This window comes from Musca autumnalis, unplaced genomic scaffold, assembly GCF_047663935.1.
Source record: "Musca autumnalis isolate F117 unplaced genomic scaffold, ASM4766393v1 scaffold_1, whole genome shotgun sequence".
NCBI lineage: Eukaryota > Metazoa > Arthropoda > Insecta > Diptera > Muscidae > Musca > Musca autumnalis.
Genome location: NW_027411644.1, coordinates 235,223,020 through 235,241,116, shown reverse-complemented (window position 1 = coordinate 235,241,116; position 18,097 = coordinate 235,223,020). Strand labels below are relative to the sequence as shown.

General features: G+C 35.1%; 1 protein-coding gene across 25 annotated transcripts in view; it reads right to left on the bottom strand.

Moving 5' to 3' along the window:
- The window catches only part of LOC141389243 (diacylglycerol kinase theta), a 140,167-nt gene that overhangs the window by 2,608 nt on the left and 119,462 nt on the right, over positions 1–18,097 (bottom strand). For 13 of the 25 annotated variants that reach the window (XM_073960508.1, XM_073960511.1, XM_073960492.1 and 10 more), the window contains 4 exons: positions 12,550–12,859; positions 12,328–12,484; positions 12,150–12,257; positions 5,159–5,699 (listed from right to left, as the gene is read on the bottom strand). In XM_073960508.1, the coding sequence (XP_073816609.1) occupies positions 5,376–5,699; positions 12,150–12,257; positions 12,328–12,484; positions 12,550–12,859 (899 nt within the window). In that variant the 3' untranslated portion in view covers positions 5,159–5,375. Of the gene's footprint in view, positions 1–5,158; positions 5,700–12,149; positions 12,258–12,327; positions 12,485–12,549; positions 12,860–18,097 lie in introns of those variants that run through there. The other 12 variants (XM_073960513.1, XM_073960516.1, XM_073960499.1 and 9 more) reach the window with 1 other exon arrangement.

The following is an 18,097-nucleotide window of genomic DNA, read 5'->3' as shown; positions in this document are numbered from 1 at the left end:
TCTCAGGATGTATGGCTTTGTCCCAGAATGAATTGTAATCGAGGTCGCGAGGACAACTTGTTGCAAAAAAAAAAAAAAAAACATTCCAAGAGGTTTAAACTACAATTTTCTGATAAATTTTGAAAGAGTGGACGGGTATAATATGGACCAAATCGGTTACTCCCTTCGAGAGTTATTCTGCACACAATTTTTGCCAAAAATTATGAACTTTTGTGCGGTAGGTACCAGAAGTAGTGTATCAACTAGCCAGACAGACGGACAGATAGAGCTAAATCGACAAATTTTCTGAAACAGATTTCATCCTAACATACTTTGGGTCTATAACCATTATAGCGTTGTTTTGTTCAAGAACGAACTGGTTCAAACGAACGATTCCGTGGAATGAACGAACGGAACCATATCCAGCTCATTTACTAAAGCTTTGTTCCAGAACTAAAAAGTTTTTACAACTTTTATACATTTTACGCGAAAAACCGTTCCCGTACACAAAAAAGTTGTAAAATGTTCACTTCTCTTTAAACCAAAATGGCGCTCTCTTTAAAAACTTTTTACTCGACAAATTTGAGCGAGTAAAAAATAGTAACATGGTTCCCGCCAAGGAATTGACATCGAGTGGATTTCGTAAATGTAAACCAAGCTTTATTCTATTTTAATAGGTTGAACGTGTGAATATAGTTCTTTCGTCTGTAAACCCTGTCACTTTAGCTGGTCTGTGACTCCTTTTGATGTGAAATATTGAATTAAAATGAGCCAAAGAATGTTATGTTCCTTTTGGTGAACGGAACGGACGGACGAATAGCGCTAAATCCAACTTCAATTTTCACCAAACGGATTCATCTAAACATATTTAGGTTTAATAACCATTATATCGATGTTTTGTTCATGAACGAACTAGTTCAAAGGAATGATTCCGTGAAAAGTATTACGAGTAGCAAAGTTCGGATCAAATCGGTTAATCCTTTCGAAAGTTAACGTGCGCACCAGGCAGACAAACAGACTGATAAGTCTACATTGACTCCAAATTTTCTGAAACGGATTTCATCCAAACATAGTTATGGTCAATAACCATTATATCGATGTTTCTCTTCAGGAACGAACTAGTTCAATGGTTCCTTTTGGAGAACGGACGGAATCCAACTAAATCCAACTTCAATTTTTTTCAAACGGCTTTCATCTTAACATATTTAGGTTTAATAACCATTATATCGATGTTTTGTTCATGAACGAACTAGTTCAAAGGAATGATTCCGTGAAAAGTATTACGAGTAGCAAAGTTCGGATCAAATCGGTTGACCTTTTCGAAAGTTAACGTGCGCACCAGGCAGACAAACGGACTGATAAGTCTACATTGAGTCCAAATTTTCTGAAACGGATTTCATCCAAACATAGTTATGGTCAATAACCATTATATCGATGTTTCTCTTCATGAACGAACTAGTTCAACGGAATGATTCCGTGAAATGAAGATTATTATTAGATTATCTCTACATTATCTCTAAAGACTACATTTATTTCTACTATAACGGTTTACTTTAGATCGTTTTCTCCTTCACAAGAAAAGGAAAGATTGAAATGAAATATTGAACGAAAATGAGCCAATGAATGGAACGAACGACCTGGTTCCTTTTGTTGAACGGAATGGAATATATTTATCAACTAAATGAACGAGATTGGCCAACGCTAGATGAGGCAAATTTTATATGTATCAAAGTGCATATATCCTCCTAAAGGCTGAGGGTATAACAAATTTGTTTAGCAATGCTGAGCGTTGAATTCAGAACTCTCGGTTATGTAGTTGGACATACAAACTATGTCACGGTGCTTTTGAAACAAATTTAAATGGATGGTGCTTGCACCTGGGAAGTTTTTGCAGATTCTGAAACTACAATGTTCATAGATGAGAAAAATCAAAAAACAAACAAAATCGCCGGAGCGCTTTTTACATAAATCGCGATTCAAGTTGACATTTTTAGGGGTTGTTCATGTTTTCACGATTTTTGTTGGAAACCGCAAGTCCTATCAGAATGTTGTACCTATCAAAATTCTCTACAAGATTGACCTTTATGGTATTTTCGTAGGTTTTACCATTATTGAAATGTAGAAGTTCAAATTGGGGCAATGCACTGACTGTATCGCCCCCTTATAAAACAATGTCATGAAGGGTGTGCCTTAACTAACTTTCAATGAAAACCGCTTACAAAGGGAAAGTTTTTGTGAATTCTGAAACAGTAATGTTCATAGAATAGAAAAATCCAAAAACAAGAAAAAATCGCTGCAGGCATTTTTAAATAAATCGCGGTAATAATTCACATTTTTAGTAGAGTTTGGCAATCTCGTTCAATTGAACGATCCGGATCACTGTTCTCGTTCAAAGACGAATGAGTAACATCATCAAAACCAACGTGTGCACTTAAGTATACGCAGTTTGTCAAAGAAATTATCGGTGCCCATTGAACGAGTTAGTGATCCGGATCGTTCAATTGAACGAGATTGCCCAACTCTAATTTTTAGGTGTTTTTTAGGTTTACACAATTTGGCTTGGAAACCGCAAGTCCTATCGAAATGGTGCTAAAGAAAATGTTGTAGCTGTCAAAATTCTCTAAAGGAATGACCTTTATGATTTGTTCCAAGGTTATACCATTTTTGAGATAAAGATGCTCAGGTTACATTTTTAGGTTTTTTTGTTAGAGTTTCGCGATTTTGCATGAATGCGACAAGTCTTATCGATATGGGACCTGAGAAAATCTTAAAGCTGTGGAAATTCTCTTCAAGACTGGCTTATGTAACTTTTCCTAGGTTGTGCCATTTTTTAGATATATAAGTTTAAGTTGGGAATTTGCAGTCATGACATTTTTTTATAAGGGGGCGATACAGAATTGAATTGAATATGAATTGTCCCAATTTGAACTTCTATATCTCAAAAACGGTAAAACCGACGAGAATAACATAAAAGTCAATCTTCTAGAGAATTTCCATAGCTACAACATTTTCTTTAGTCCCATTTTGATAGGACTTGCGGTTTCCAAGCAAAATCGCAAAAACCTAAACAACCCCTAAAAATGCCAACTTGAATCGCGATTTATTAAAAAAGCGCTCCGGCGATGTTTTTTTATTTTTTGATTTTTCTCATCTATGAACATTGTAGTTTCAGAACCTGTAAAAACTTAACAGGTGCAAGAACCGTCGCTTTAAATATGCTTCAAGAGCACAGTGCTGTGCCACCGTAATCATTACTTCCCAGCAAAATTTGAAGGAAGGGGTTCTATGCGATGACGTGATTCCATGGCATATTTTGCATTGGTTCAAACCAAGTCGTGAAAGATCCGATCTTTTCATTAGTATTTAAACTCATGCAAAGGAAGTCGTGAAAGATCCGATCTTTTCATCAGCATTTGAATCATTTGTACAGATCACTACAAAACACAAGTCGATTTGTACATCCCTAGAAGTAGCGACATCAAAACAAAGGAGTATACATTTCCAAAATTTTTGTTATAAAATTACAAAATTACAAATTAAGTGTAGGTTCACGAACTAGAAATTCTTAAAGGAGTGCTGTTGGAGTCCATGTCGAAATCTGAACTGGCGGTGAGAAGATAATAGAAAAACTTTTGTAAGATGAAACAAAATCAGTGGCTGAGAGTGGACGAAGTAAACTCTGTTGCGGTGCAGCGGCGGTGATTAAACTGAAATTTTGGGTGTAAACTTTATGCTGATAAATTAGTTCTAGTTATTTCATGATTTAGTTTGAATTAATAGTTTGGTTTGTCATGAAAATCATATTTCAATACAGAATTTTCCATTTTCCAAACAAGACATGAAAATGTCATGCCAAAAGGTAGGTGAAAATGACATGTCAAAGCATTGGTCAAAATGACATGCTTAGGATCCGACAATGAATGTCATCTTAAGATCCGAAAATGAATGTCATCTTATGGTGGTCACGCTCATATAAAATTCATGAGTGAAAATGCTAAAAAGATGACATGCCAGATCACTTGCACCCATGATTCAATAGCATCCTTGGCATCGAACATTTTGCTGGGTTATTAATGCTGAAAACAAAGAGTTTTGCCTTGAAGGGCCGATGTTGAATGTGAATAGCAGCTAAGCGTCAAGTTTTTTTTCGGCATTTCTGAATTTAAGACAACCTCAATTTGATCCAAATTGAAACAAATTATCGTGCTGTATTTTCCTAAATGAGGCCGGTCAGACAGTTAATGGTGTTAACTATCGTGAGATGATGACAAACTTTTTTTGACCCGAATTGGAAAATAGCGACAAATTATATGACCTTGGGTTATTTAAGACTACGTCGATAATAAAGGATCTAAATAGTACGTTTAGACTATGGTGGATTTGGCAAATCCAGTCGATTTAAGTTGCCATTTTCATACAATATAGGTCAAATAAAACCTATAAACCTCAAATATGCCTTAGCGTAATTCAAAATTGGGACCATCTGATTAAAGTGTGACCGTTATTTTGGTGTTGAAAACGAACTAATTTAAAAAATACTTTTTTCGTCAAATACTATTAGAAAAGTAACGTAGGCAACTCAGCAGAATATTTCTAAACGTTATTGGTTCTACGTAGCAAAACATTACAAATTATTTAAAAAAATTAAAAACAAAATTGAAAAAAAATGTTAATACAAAATTAAATGAATACAGCAAAATATTATAAAAATAATTTAAATAAAACAAAACAATATAAAATGGTGGGGGTTTGGTGGTGAATTTGAACCTATTTTGGCTAGAACGTGGATAATTTACACAACAAAATCCGATTTGCAAAATATAAATACTGGAAACTTCATCCATGTAAAGTCCTGTAAATGTAAATCATTTTTCGTTCTTTTTTTGTTTTCTTTCTATTATTATTTCATATTTTCATTCCGAAAAGAATATATTTCATTTATTTTCATTTAAAAATTAATTTTGGTATTTATTATTTTTATTTTCTTTGTAGGGAGGAGAGAAGTTTTAAACATTAAAATTGATCATTAAATATAATTTATGTTTAAACGTTAATAAATGCTTAATTTGTTTATTTCAACAAGGGAATTTGCATTTGTTTTTCAGTTTGCCTTTAACTATTTTTTTATGTGGTAGTAGATGTGGGTAGTTTCTTCTTTATAGTTTTTCTATTGATATAATTTTTAAGACTTTTTTAATTGGTGTTCTTTGTTGTTGCTGTTTCTGTTGGTTAGGTTAGGTTATTGTTGTAATGAACTAAGTGAACTTTTCTGCGAAATAGAAATATATTTATATTTAGTGATTTGATTTTCCTTTTGTAGTTTTTCTTTGACTTTTTGTTGAATAAATTTATAAAAAACACGAGAAAAGAAAACTTGGACCGGACGGACGCGACCTCTATGTATTGTTGTTAGATGTCTGTTGTTGCTGTTGTGGTTTTTGTTGCTGCTGCTGCTGCTGTGGCTGCTCCAGCTGTTGCTGCTGTTCCTTATCCTTGTCTTTTTCCCTTTCATTGGTATTTGTTACCATGGTCAGAGAAGCAGCTGAATTAGTCATTTCCGTAAATTGTTGTGTTTGTTGTCCCGTTACCTGGGCCACAATTTGCAATGCCGTCTGAGAAGACGATGTAGCTGCAGCTGTCGACGACAAACTAAGGACAGCCGGTGAAATGTGGGGTTCGGTTAAACGCCGTTTACTCTTAACTTTTCGTAACATCCAAGCCTAGATTTGTATGAAGAATTAATTTTAATTTTGAATTAGCCTTTTGTTGAGGAAATTATTTGTTTTTTTTTAACAGTTAACGTCTGTAACATTTTTCATTTTACTTGGGAGGGACGTTCATAGTGAAATAGTGCTCTCTGTTCCTAATTTCAAAGGGTCAATAATTTATTTTTTTTATTTGAATATATAAACAACACCTCATTATAATAAACTAGCGGACCCGGCGAACTTCGTCTCGCTATTAAGGAATAAAATTTCATACAAAAACTCAATTTTCGATTTTTCCAATTTTCCGACTTTTCCAGAGATATTTTCCAAAATTTTCTTCTGTAAAGACCTTCTCCTCGAAAATACGAATAACTGACAAAAAATTTTACAGAAATCGGCCTAGCCGTTCTCATTTTATGAATTACTATACATTTTTTACACCATTTTTATATATATAGATAACATACCTTAATATAAATTTTGTAAAAATATCTAATTGTTTCGAATTTACACATTTCTTTCGGGGGATATTTTTGGGGCTATTGGAATAGAATATAACTAGACACAATGGGGATGGTAAAAAATAGCTTAAAGAATATCTTGAAATAACTCCATACTGCATTGAATAACACTAGGTAATACTACCATCTAAAATAATGCAATTGGGAATTTTTTGGAATTTATTTCAAAAGGTTTCAGTTAAATCTTTACAGTCAGTTTGATTTTTTCGGCATGTGTATTAGGCCGTTTTGGCGCTGAGCGCCACAAATGTGAAACAAGTAAAAAAGTATCTGTTGGTTTTGTGACGTAGGCGATGGAATATACCAAGGAACGGTCCTAACCGGTTTTAACGTGGCAAAGCCCAGGATTTATCTTGGTCCATCTTTCATCTCAAGTGGACACTGACCTCCCCGTGGTGTCACCTGGGGAACTGCCTTTAACACCCGTGCTAACATGTGCAGCACGTTCACTTATAAGAACGATAAAAACTTGGGTTTGGGCGTCGGGTTAGTAACCCTCCCCTAGAAAAAACAGCCTACTATGAAAAAACGAAAGAAAAGAAAAACAAACCCCTCTAAAGTTGACGAACCCCGCAAACGTTTTATGGACCATTATCTGCGAATCTGCACCTGGAATGTTCGCACTCTATATAGAGAAGGTGCAGTTTACGCATTGACAGATGTACTTGAAAAGTACAAGGCCGACATTACAGCCATACAGGAAATACGATAGAACGGGAAAGGCGTCACAACAACACCTAAAGGTAACGCACTGTATTATAGCTGCCATGACACAAAGCATGAGTTTGGTTGCGGATTTGTAGATGGTCGGAGGTTGAAACTTCTGGTCTCCAGCTTCACCCCAGTGAATGAAAGACTCGCTGCAATTCGATTAAAAGCAAAATACTTCAACATCAGATTTATTTGCGCTCATGCTCCCACTGAAGACAAGGACGAACAGACCAAAGATTTATTTTACGAGCGCCTAGAAGAAACTTATGACCGTTAATTAAAATTCTACTAGGCGATTTTAATGCCAAAATTGGAAAGGAGAATATCTTGGCCCAACAGTCGGGAAATTCAGTCTCCACAGTGAAACATCTGACAATGGTATGAGGCTGATAGACTTTGCAGCTGCAAGAAACATGGTATTTAGCAGTACCAGATTTAAGCATCTAGATATTCATAAGGGCACCTGGCTGTCGCCAGATCAAACAACAAGAAATCAAATTGATCACGTTTTGATTGATGGAAGACATGCATCAAGCGTGTTGGATGTACGATCTTTCCGAGTATAGACCACTACCTTGTTGCAGCAAAGGTACGTACCAGATTAAACGTAGCAAACAGAGAGCGAACAGACACAACATGGAAGTTGGACATCGGAAGCTGCAATCACAACAGATAGCCACAGCATATTCCACTCAACTGGCCCAACTGCTTAATCAAAGCACTTCTCGGCCCGATAAAATATCAGGACAATGGCAAAACATTGCCCACTCCATGTAAACAGCCTCAAGTACTTGGATACAAGAGACCTCCACCAAGGAAACCATGGTATGACCAGGAGTGTCGTGCTGCAACCGAAGAGGAAAATGCGGCATATAGGGCTACTTTACAATCAGTAGCAACGCGTAGCGCACGAGAGAGATATCGGGAGAAAATGAGAGAAGAGAAACGTCTTTTCCGCAGGAAAAAGAGAGAGAGATGGAAAAGCGGAAGTGTGAACAAATCGAGATGTACAGGAGACAGAAGAATGTAGTCCGAAAATTCTACCAAAGAGTGAAACATCAAACTGATGGCTTTGGAACTGGCACATCCTCCTGTAGAGACCACCAAGGTAATCTGGTAACTGATACAGATAGTGTGCTAAGGATATGGAAAGATCATTTTTCCAAACTGTTGGTATCCAATAGTAGCGAAGTCGACCAAGATACCACAGATCCAATCCCAGAAGATGGTATTGAATGTATACAACCCGGCCAAGATGAGGTAAATACAGCAATAAACCGGCTGAAGAATAATAAGGCGGCAGTAGCTGATGGCCTACCAGCCGAGCTGTTTAAAACCGGAGACGACACGCTGATAAGGTGTATGCATCATCCAGTTAGCTCCATCTGTCAGGAAGAACTCGTACCCGACGATTGGAACCTGAGCATCCTGTGTCCCGTCCATAAGAAAGGAGATAAGACTTTATGCTCCAACTAAAGGGGCATAAGTCTTCTCACTATCGCCTACAAGATAGTGTCAGGGATATTGTGCGAACGACCATGGGCTTTGGTCAACGAAATAACTGGACCATACAAATGCGGCTTTAGACCTGGCAAGTCCACCATTGACCAGATATTTACCCTGCGCCAAATCCTGGAGAAGACCCAAGAGATGCAGATCGACACCTACCACCTTTTTGTCGACTAGAAAGCAGCTTTCAACAGCCCGCTACGTTCAAAGGTATTCCAAGCAATGTCTGAATTTGGTATCCCCGAAAAGCTTATTCGGCTTTGTGAAATGACTCCAACTGACATAAGATCTTCAGTTAAAATAGGAAAGAACCTCTCCGAAGAGTTTTGTACCAAAAGATGTTTCAGGCAAGGAGACAGCCTTTCGTGTGATCTTTTCAACATCCTGCTAGAAAAGGCTATTCGAAAGGCAAACGTCAAAAGAAGTGGCACAATCTACACCAATAGCCACATGTTACTTGCTTATGCCGACGATATAGACATCATAGGACGATCACTAAAAGAAGTAACCGATACCTTTATGAAGGACGAAGGAGAATCTGCTAAAGTGGGTCTGGCAGTAAACGGCGAGAAGACCAAGCTGATGGTGTCGACGCGCAATGCGTCCATTGAGATCGGACCGACTGTGGAAGTTGGTTCCTATAATATTGAGGTAGTAAAAGACTTCGTATACCTCGGCACCGCCGTAAACACAACAAACGACATCAGTTGTGAAATAAAAAGAAGAATTGTATTGGCCAACAGATGCTACTTTGGCTTAAGTAAGCACTTTAAAAACAAAGCCACAGCTCGTCAAACAAAAATAACGCTTTACAAAACACTGATATTACCAGTGCTGATGTGGATATTTTCTTTTTTTCACTGAAAATGGGTATTTTCTGAAAGTACATACTGAGGCTATCTTATGGCTATATCACACCATATGCTTTTTCACATGTATGTTTTCACTTTGGTTATACTAATATACAGACCAGCTGATGTCACACATGTGAAAAAGCATATGGTGTGATATAGCAATTAATTGAGTTTCGTGTTGTTAGATCGGCTCTGGATTTTATAGTGTCATCTAAACCGGCTAAAACGATCATTTTTTCTACTGATAGAGCCTTTATCTTAGAAACTAATAAGAATTTTATTTCGCGGTCTTCATAAATATTGTAGACCTAAAGTAGAATAAATTCCGTGTCAAACAGAAGAACTAGAAAAAACAACATTTTCCGCATCAAAATCGATAAAATATATGAAAGTTTAGATAATTTCTTGAATTATGGTCAGTAGCAGCTAAACTATTGGGAGTTGAACCTACACGGTGCTCTTGAATCAAATTTAAATGGAAGGTGCTTACACCTGGGATGTTTTTGCGGATTCTGAAACTACAATGTTCATAGATGACAAAAATCAAAAAACAACAAAAATCGCCGGAACGCTTTTTAAATAAATCGCGAATCAAGTTGACATTTTTAGGAGTTGTTTAGGTTTTCACGATTTTGTTTAGAAACGGCAAGCCCTATCAAAATAAGACTGAAGAAATTGTTGTAGCTATGAACATTCTCTAAGAGACTGACCTCTACGATATTTACGTAGGTTTTACCATTTTTGAGATATTGAAGTTCAAATTGGGACAACGCACTGACTGTATCGCCCCACTTATAAAACAATGTCATGAAGGTTGCGCCTTAACTAACTTTTAATGAAAACCGCTTACACAGGGGAAGTTTTTGTGAATTCTGAAACAGCAATGTTCATAGATGAGAAAAATCCAAAAACAAGAAAAAATCGCTGCATGGATTTTTAAATAAATCGCGGTCAAAATTCATATTTTTACGTGTTTTTTAGGTTTTCACGATATTGCTTGGAAACCGCAAGTCCAATCGAAATGGAGCTAAAGAAAATTTTGTAGCTGTGAAAATTCTCTAAAGGATTGACGTTTGTGATTTGTTCCCAGGCTGTACCAGTTTTGAGATAAAGAAGCTCAGTTTACATTTTTAGGTTTTTTGCTAGGGTTTCGCGATTTTGATTGAATACGGCAAGTCTTATTGATATGGGACCTGAGAAAATCTTATAGCTGTGAAAATTCTCTAGAAGAGTGGCTTAAGTAACTTATCCTAGGTTGTACCATTTTTCAGATATATAAGTTTAAGTTGGGAATTTGCAGTCGTGACAACGTTTTATAATGGGGCGATACAGAATTGAATTGAATTTGAATTGTCCCAATTTAAACTTCTACATCTCAAAAGTTGTAAAACCTACGAAAATATCATTAATGTCAATCTTGTAGAGAATTTTGATAGCTACAACATTTTCTTTATTTCCATTTTGATAGGACTTGCGGTTTCCAAGCAAAATCGCAAAAACCTAAACAACCCCTAAAAATGTCAACTTGAATCGCGATTTATTTAAAAAGCGCTCCGGCGATTTTTTTTGTTTTTTGATTTTTCTCATCTATGAACATTGTAGTTTCAGAATCCGCAAAAACTTCCCAGATGTAAGCACCTTTCATTTAAATTTGATTCAAGAGCACCGTGAACTGTCATTAAGTTTAAAGAAGTTTTGGTAATCATCTATAGAAATGGTGATCGAGATGGACACATAACAATGGATGGAGTCACATTTAAGCTTTCTTTAGAAACCAATTACCTCGGTATCATTATGGACCACCAATTAACGTGGAATATAAAGGTAATATATTCATGCAACAATTCCATTTACGCCCAATTTTTGCTTATGGTTCTCTGGTATGGTCGAATGCTTTGCACAACGTCCAAAGTGCGGCATCAATACTAATCACCGGTACCATGAAAAACACTCCACTGCCAAAAGTGCACTTCGGCTCAAGGAGCTAAATTCATGGCGCGGCCCCAAATACGGCCACACAGCTATCAGCATCAAAGCACGATATAGCGGGGTGTTCTTGCGGAAGATTATAGATCTTTTTCAGAAGAGATAGGTTTAGGTTTAATGTATAATGTATATATGTACTTGTAGTACTAATACGTCTCTACCAACTTTCATCATTGTGTCTAGTTATAATTCTATTTTCAAAATTATTATTAATTTCGTGTTTTTTTTTTACTTTCAATTCAAATTCAAAGGGATACGTATAGCAAATATAAACATTAAATTTACACCTTGGCAATTCAAAACATACATCAATTATTACATCAATGTTTTGAAAATTTGCATAATTTTTGGAATTCTGTTTATTGTTTGTTTTGTTAGTTGATTTTGCAGTTTTTCATTGTTTTGCGGATATATTTTCTTCAAATGTTTATGTCTTGATTTTTGTTTTTTGGTATGATTGAACAAAAATGAACAAAAAAAAAAGATAATTAACAAACAAAACATTTTTTTCAACTTAAAACAACAAAACGTTTAACCAAAGCTTAAAAAGGCAGTGTTAAATTAACAAGACTAACTGAATTTTTATTAGCGTTTTTAGCTTTTCAAAAAAATCACACAAAATAAACTCAATACAAAATTATATTATGTGAACAAAGCTAAAACAGAAACAACTACGGGGGGGAAGAAATAGGTCCAATTGAATCAAATGTTGAATATTTGGAATTGGGAATCATGCTTTCAGATGAAAAACATGCAGTAACATAAAATCAACAGAAACTTAAAAGGAAATGGGGAGGGAGTTTGAGTAGCAGTTAACTATTTTCTGGCAAAAAGGGTAACAACATGGCTACTTGAAAATACAAAAACTATGAAAAACTTACCCTTAGAGCAGATTTTAAAACCACAATATCACCGGAACATTGTACCCATGGTTCACCATCAACTTGTACGGGTAAATCTGAATGTAAATGCATTTTAATGTGGCCACCCTAAGAGAGGAGGAGGAGGAAATAAAAAATTAAAAAATTGGCAAATTTAAATCAATGAAATCTCTCATACCTGTGCAATGCGATTTGCATAGCGTATTCCGGATTGTATTTGTCCCAAATGCACCACTCCAGTAACACCCACAATTTCCAATAGACCATCATAGTGGTTTGGTGTTGAGAAACGATCATCCTTATCGGGACCCCAGGGATTGGCACCACTGCCCCAACTAATAGATAACACATTCTCTTAAATTCTATTCTAATTAATTTCATAATTTTGTCGTTTACCCACCTTAATATATTCAATATTATAATACCCTCACATGGTGGCAATTCCACAACTTTGCCATCTACCTCCAAATGCAATTCCTTTTGCAAATCCTTTGTACACTTGCGGCCACCCATCATTTTGCGTAGGCCCATCTTAACATAGACACCCTTGTTGTGAAGACGTGAATTGAATTTAAATGGATTCTCCATACGGGCATTGTGAAAGTCCAGACATAGATCAGCATCCAGACCAATTCCGAAATAATTATTCATAACAAATATTTGGGTATTGTCTTCGTTTTTGGTACCCTCACATTCATCATCACCAGCACCTGGAGATTTGAAAAATGCAATATTAATTATGTTAAATAAAAATATAATGAAAATTGTTCATTAATATTAGTGAAAGAAATAAAGATATGTTACAGAAAAAAACAAAAATCAAGGAAAAGTGTTAAAAATTATAATATAAAAAATATAAAGTGTATTTATACAAACGTTAGCATTTTGATTAGAAATTTGACAGATATTATGGACTCAGTGGAATACAGATCATCCGCCGTTCGTTTGTGATACTAAATGGCTTCTACATAATTCTAAAACGTTTCTTTAAAGCCAAAAATACCTTTTTAGCATTCCATAAGTTTTGATTGCTAAATATGTAGGTATTTTCATCTTAATCATAACGAAATAGAAAATTTTTTTTGAAGTCATGCAAAACAATTTTTTTCAAATGTTCCTCATCAAAGCTCAATTTCAAAAATGTCTTTTGAAAAATCGTCCATTATATCTGCCATTATTATTGCAGTTAGTGTATTTTAAATAAAATTATTGCATGCAGAATAAAAAAATAAAATAAATACACTCGCACGCATACATATGTCACACCACAGAATATATTTTTATAAAGTTAATTACAGAATATTTTTAAATCGTCAGACCATTTTGTTCATTTAACACAAAAGAAAACTATCTTTTTTTTAACCCAACAGACCACTAAACTAAGCATATTTTTAGGCGCCAACACACCACAAAACCTGAATTTAAAGTAAATATATTTTTCATGGCCCAAACCGTGGATTTTTTAAAAGAAATTATTTCACAAAGCATAGATTTTTAAAAAAGTTTTTTAGGGAACAACAGAACACAAAACGCGAATTTTTTGAAAGAAGGCAGCGCTAAACATTTGTTATGGAAGCCATATAGATTGAGTGGACACATATCCACCACTGTAAAAACAAATTGGCAAAATTGTGGTGGTTGTGTGGGTTCGAATCTTCGGTTTTCCTTTTCACGTGCAAAAATCATCGGTCATTAAGCTCGACTCCAACAAGAAATTAATTAAAATTAATATTAAAATTATCTTCGCCCTAATAGGCTAATTTTAATTTTTTTTATTGAACAACAGACCACAAGCGTGGATTTTTTAAAGATTTTTTAATGAACAACTGACCACAAACGTGGATTTTTAAAAGATTTTTTTATTGAACAAGAGACCACAAACGTGGATTTTTAAAATAATTTTTTATTGAACAACAGACCACAATCCTGGATTTTTTAAGATATTTTTTATTGAACAGCCGACAACTAAAAGAATTTTTTTTAATAGAATGTTTTAGGGACCAACAGTCACAAAGCGTGGTTTTTATAAAAACATTTCTTAGGGTCCGAAATGTGGACTTGTTACAAAATTTCTTTAAGGACCAACAGACCACGAACCTGGATTTATACACTTTCATACGGGCAAAATGTGCCTCATTGAAATAATGGTTTTAGACCCCAAGTATGTTTGGACGAAATATGTTGCAGACAATTTGGAGTCGATTGAGCAATGTCCGTCCGTCTGTCTGGCTGGCTGGTGCGCACGATAACTCTCGAACGGATAAACCGATTCGGTTCAAATTTTGGCTTTCGTAATATTTTGTCCAAACTTAGTTTAAGTTCGATGATGAGCTATATCGGTCCACTCCTTCCGGTACCTCCCCCACAAAAGTTCGAAAATGTTCGGAAAATTTGTGCACACGATAACTCTTGAAGGGTGTAACCGATTTGGTCCATACTTTGCCCATTGTGAAATGTGTACCAGACTTAGATAAGGTTTCAATATGGACTCAATCGGTAAACTCCTTCGGGTACCTCCCACACAAAATTTCGGAAAAGTTCAGTTAAGGGCCCGCACTCGAATCACTGCCCCCCATACGACGGTACAAGTTTCATCGGGGGCAAGTCCATACTTCCTGAGAAAATAGCCTGAAAGGTGCAAAAAATCCCAATGACACCGTGTGTAGTGGTTGGAGCGCAAAATAACCCTCGAACGGATCTGCCGATTCGGTCTAAAATTTGGCCTTCGTAATATTTTGTCCAAACATAGCTTAAATTCGAAGATAAGCCCTATCGGTCCACTCCTTAAGGTACCTCCCCCACAAAAGTTCAAAAATGTTGGGAAAAATTGTGCGCACGCTAACTCTTGATGGGAGTGACCGATTTGGTCCATACTTTACACATCCTAATATATCTACCAGATATAGATCAGGTTCGAATATGGGCCATATCTGTCCATTCCTTCGGGTACCTCCCACACAAAATTTTGGCTGAATTCACTTTTAGACCTGCTCTCGAATCACTTTGATTTTTGTTGAAGCAACTTGCGTTTGCTGCCTCAATTACGGCAGTAAAAGTTTTTCAGGGGCAAGTCCATACTTCTTGAGAAAACAGCCCGAAAGTTGTAAAAAACCCCTATGGCACCATATGTAGTGGCTTGAGAGCTCGAACCGAATACTGCGGTCGCCCACACTTTTGAAATTGTAATATTTCTTCGAATATAAGATGAAATTCGAAGGTGCTGCTTATAAGTCCGCTCCTTCCGGTACCTCCCCCACAAAAGTTCGAAAATATTCGCTGAAATGGTACGAGCGATTTCTCATAGACGTAGCAACCGATTTGTTCCAAACTTTGGATCTCTAAATATTGTCGAAACTTAGTTTAAGTTCAAATTTGGGGCCTATCTGTCCAATCCAACATTTTTGTGTGGTTTGAGGATTCTTTGTACATTGTACCGAAGGTTTTCTTAGTGGCCCTGTTTACAGCGATATTATGTTTTTCTTAGCTAGTGTGATAGAAATCCTATTCATACCTTTGTCGATTTATACGCCCAAAATTTTGAAAAATTTTCAATCCACACAGGCTGAGGGTATATATCTGTCGGCAAAGCCGACTGATACTTTTTTACTTGTTTAAAATAATTTTGTTAGGGACCAACATACCAAATTTTTTTTAAAGAAATTTGTTTAGGCTCGTTGGACCACAAAGCCTGGATTTTCTAAAGAATTGTTTTAGGGACCAGCAGATCACAAAACTTTTAAAAAATAATTGTTTTAGGAACCAAAATACTACAAAACGTGTATTTTTTGAAAGATTTTTTTTAGAGAACAACAGACCACATAAAGTGGATTTTTTAAAAGAATTTTTTAGAGACCAACAGATCACAAAACCTGATTTTTTTTTTAAAAAATGTTAGAGACTATCTGACCACAAAACTTGGATTTTTTAAAAGAATTTTTTCAGAGACCAACAGACCACAAAGCATGGATTTTTAAAAGAATTTCTTTAGAAAAAACTTGGATTTTTTAAAACTGGAATTTTTTAAAAGAATTTTGTTAGGGGCCACGTGGTATTTTATACGAATTTTTTAAAGACGAACAGGCCACAAAACATGGATTTTTTAAAAGAATTTTTTTAGAGACCAACAGACCGCAAAACTTGGATTTTTAAAAGATTTTTTGTGACCAAAGCAGACCACAAATCATTGATTTTTAAAGATTTTTTCAGGGACTAACAGACCACAAAGTGTGGATTTTGTTAAAAGATTTGTTTGGGACCAAAGGATCACAAACGTGGACTTTTTAAAAGATTTTTTCAGGGACCAACAGACCACAAAGCGCGGATATTTTAAAAGAATTTTTTTAGGGACCAACAGACCACAAAGTCTGGATTTTTTTAAAAAGAATTTTTTAGGGATTAACAGGCCACAAAACACGCCGCAAAACATGGTTTTTTAAAATAATTTTTAGAGACCAACAGATCACAAAACTTGGTTTAATTTAAAAGATTTTTTAGAGACCAACAGACCACAGAACTTGTATTTTTTAAAATAATTTTGTTAGGGACCACGTGGTGTTTTAAAATAATTTATTTAGAGACCAACAGACCACAAAACGTGGATTTTTAAAAAAATTTTGTAGGAAAAAAAAAAGACCACAAAACGTTGATTTTTTAAAAGAATTTTTTTAGACACCAACAAACCACAGAACTTGGATTTTTAAAAGAATTTTTTTAGAGACCAACAGACCACAAAACGTGGGTTTTTTAAAAAGAATTTTTTTAGGGACCAACGGATCACAAACGTGGATTTTTCAAAAGAATTTTTAGGGGACCAACAGAGCACAAGACGTGGATTTTTTAAAAGTTTTTTAGGAGACCAACGGAGCACAAGACGTGGATTTTTTAAAAGATTTTTAGGGGACCAACAGAGCACAAGACGTGGATTTTTTAAAAGATTTTTTTAGGGACCAAAATACCACAAAACTTGGATTTTTCAAAAGATTTTTAGGGGACCAACAGAGCACAAGACGTGGATTTTTTAAAAGATTTTTTTAGGGACCAAAATACCACAAAAAGTGAATATTTTTATAAGATTTTTTTAGAGACCAACAGACCACAAAACGTGGATTTTTTAAAAGAATTTTTTAAGAGACCAACAGACCACAAAAAATGGATTTTTAAAAGATTTTTTTAGAGACCAACAGACCACAAACTTTGGATTTTTTTAGGGACCAACCAAACGTGGATTTTTCAAAAGATTTTTAGGGGACCAACAGAGCACAAGACGTGGATTTTTTAAAAGATTTTTTAGGGACCAAAAGACCACCAACGGTGTACTTTTGTTAAAGATTTTTCAAAAGAATTTTTTTTTATTGAACAACAGATCACAAACGTGGTCTTTTTAAAAGATTCTTTAGGGACCAATAGACGTTTTGTTTTAAAGAAATTTGTTTAGGGATCGAAAGACCACAAAACGTGGATTTTTTTTAAATAATTTTTTAGGGACCAATGGATTACAAAACGTTGATATTTTAAGACTTGTTGGGGACTATCAGACCACAAAACGTGGATTTTTTAAAAGGTTTTTTTAAGGACAAAAAATGTAAAAAAAAATCTAAACTTGAATTGTTGAAAAATCCTTTTTTTGAAAATGCTGATTGTTATAAAAATAGTTTCTCAATCGCAAATTATTATATTATTATAAAGAAATGTATTATAAAGACATGTATGTATGTATGTACTTGAAATTATACAAACAAATAAGAAAGACCAAAATAAGGCATGCAAATTTAAATGCTTAAAATAAAGACAAAATTTTCGAAATAATTATTAGAAAGCAAAACATCTATGATCACATCAAAACTAGCACAGCATTATTCATCCATTTAATTTCGTTTTTGTTTATCTTTGACCAATTACTCGTCATAGATTTTTTGTATTTTCTTTCATTTTAGATATAATTTTTGTTT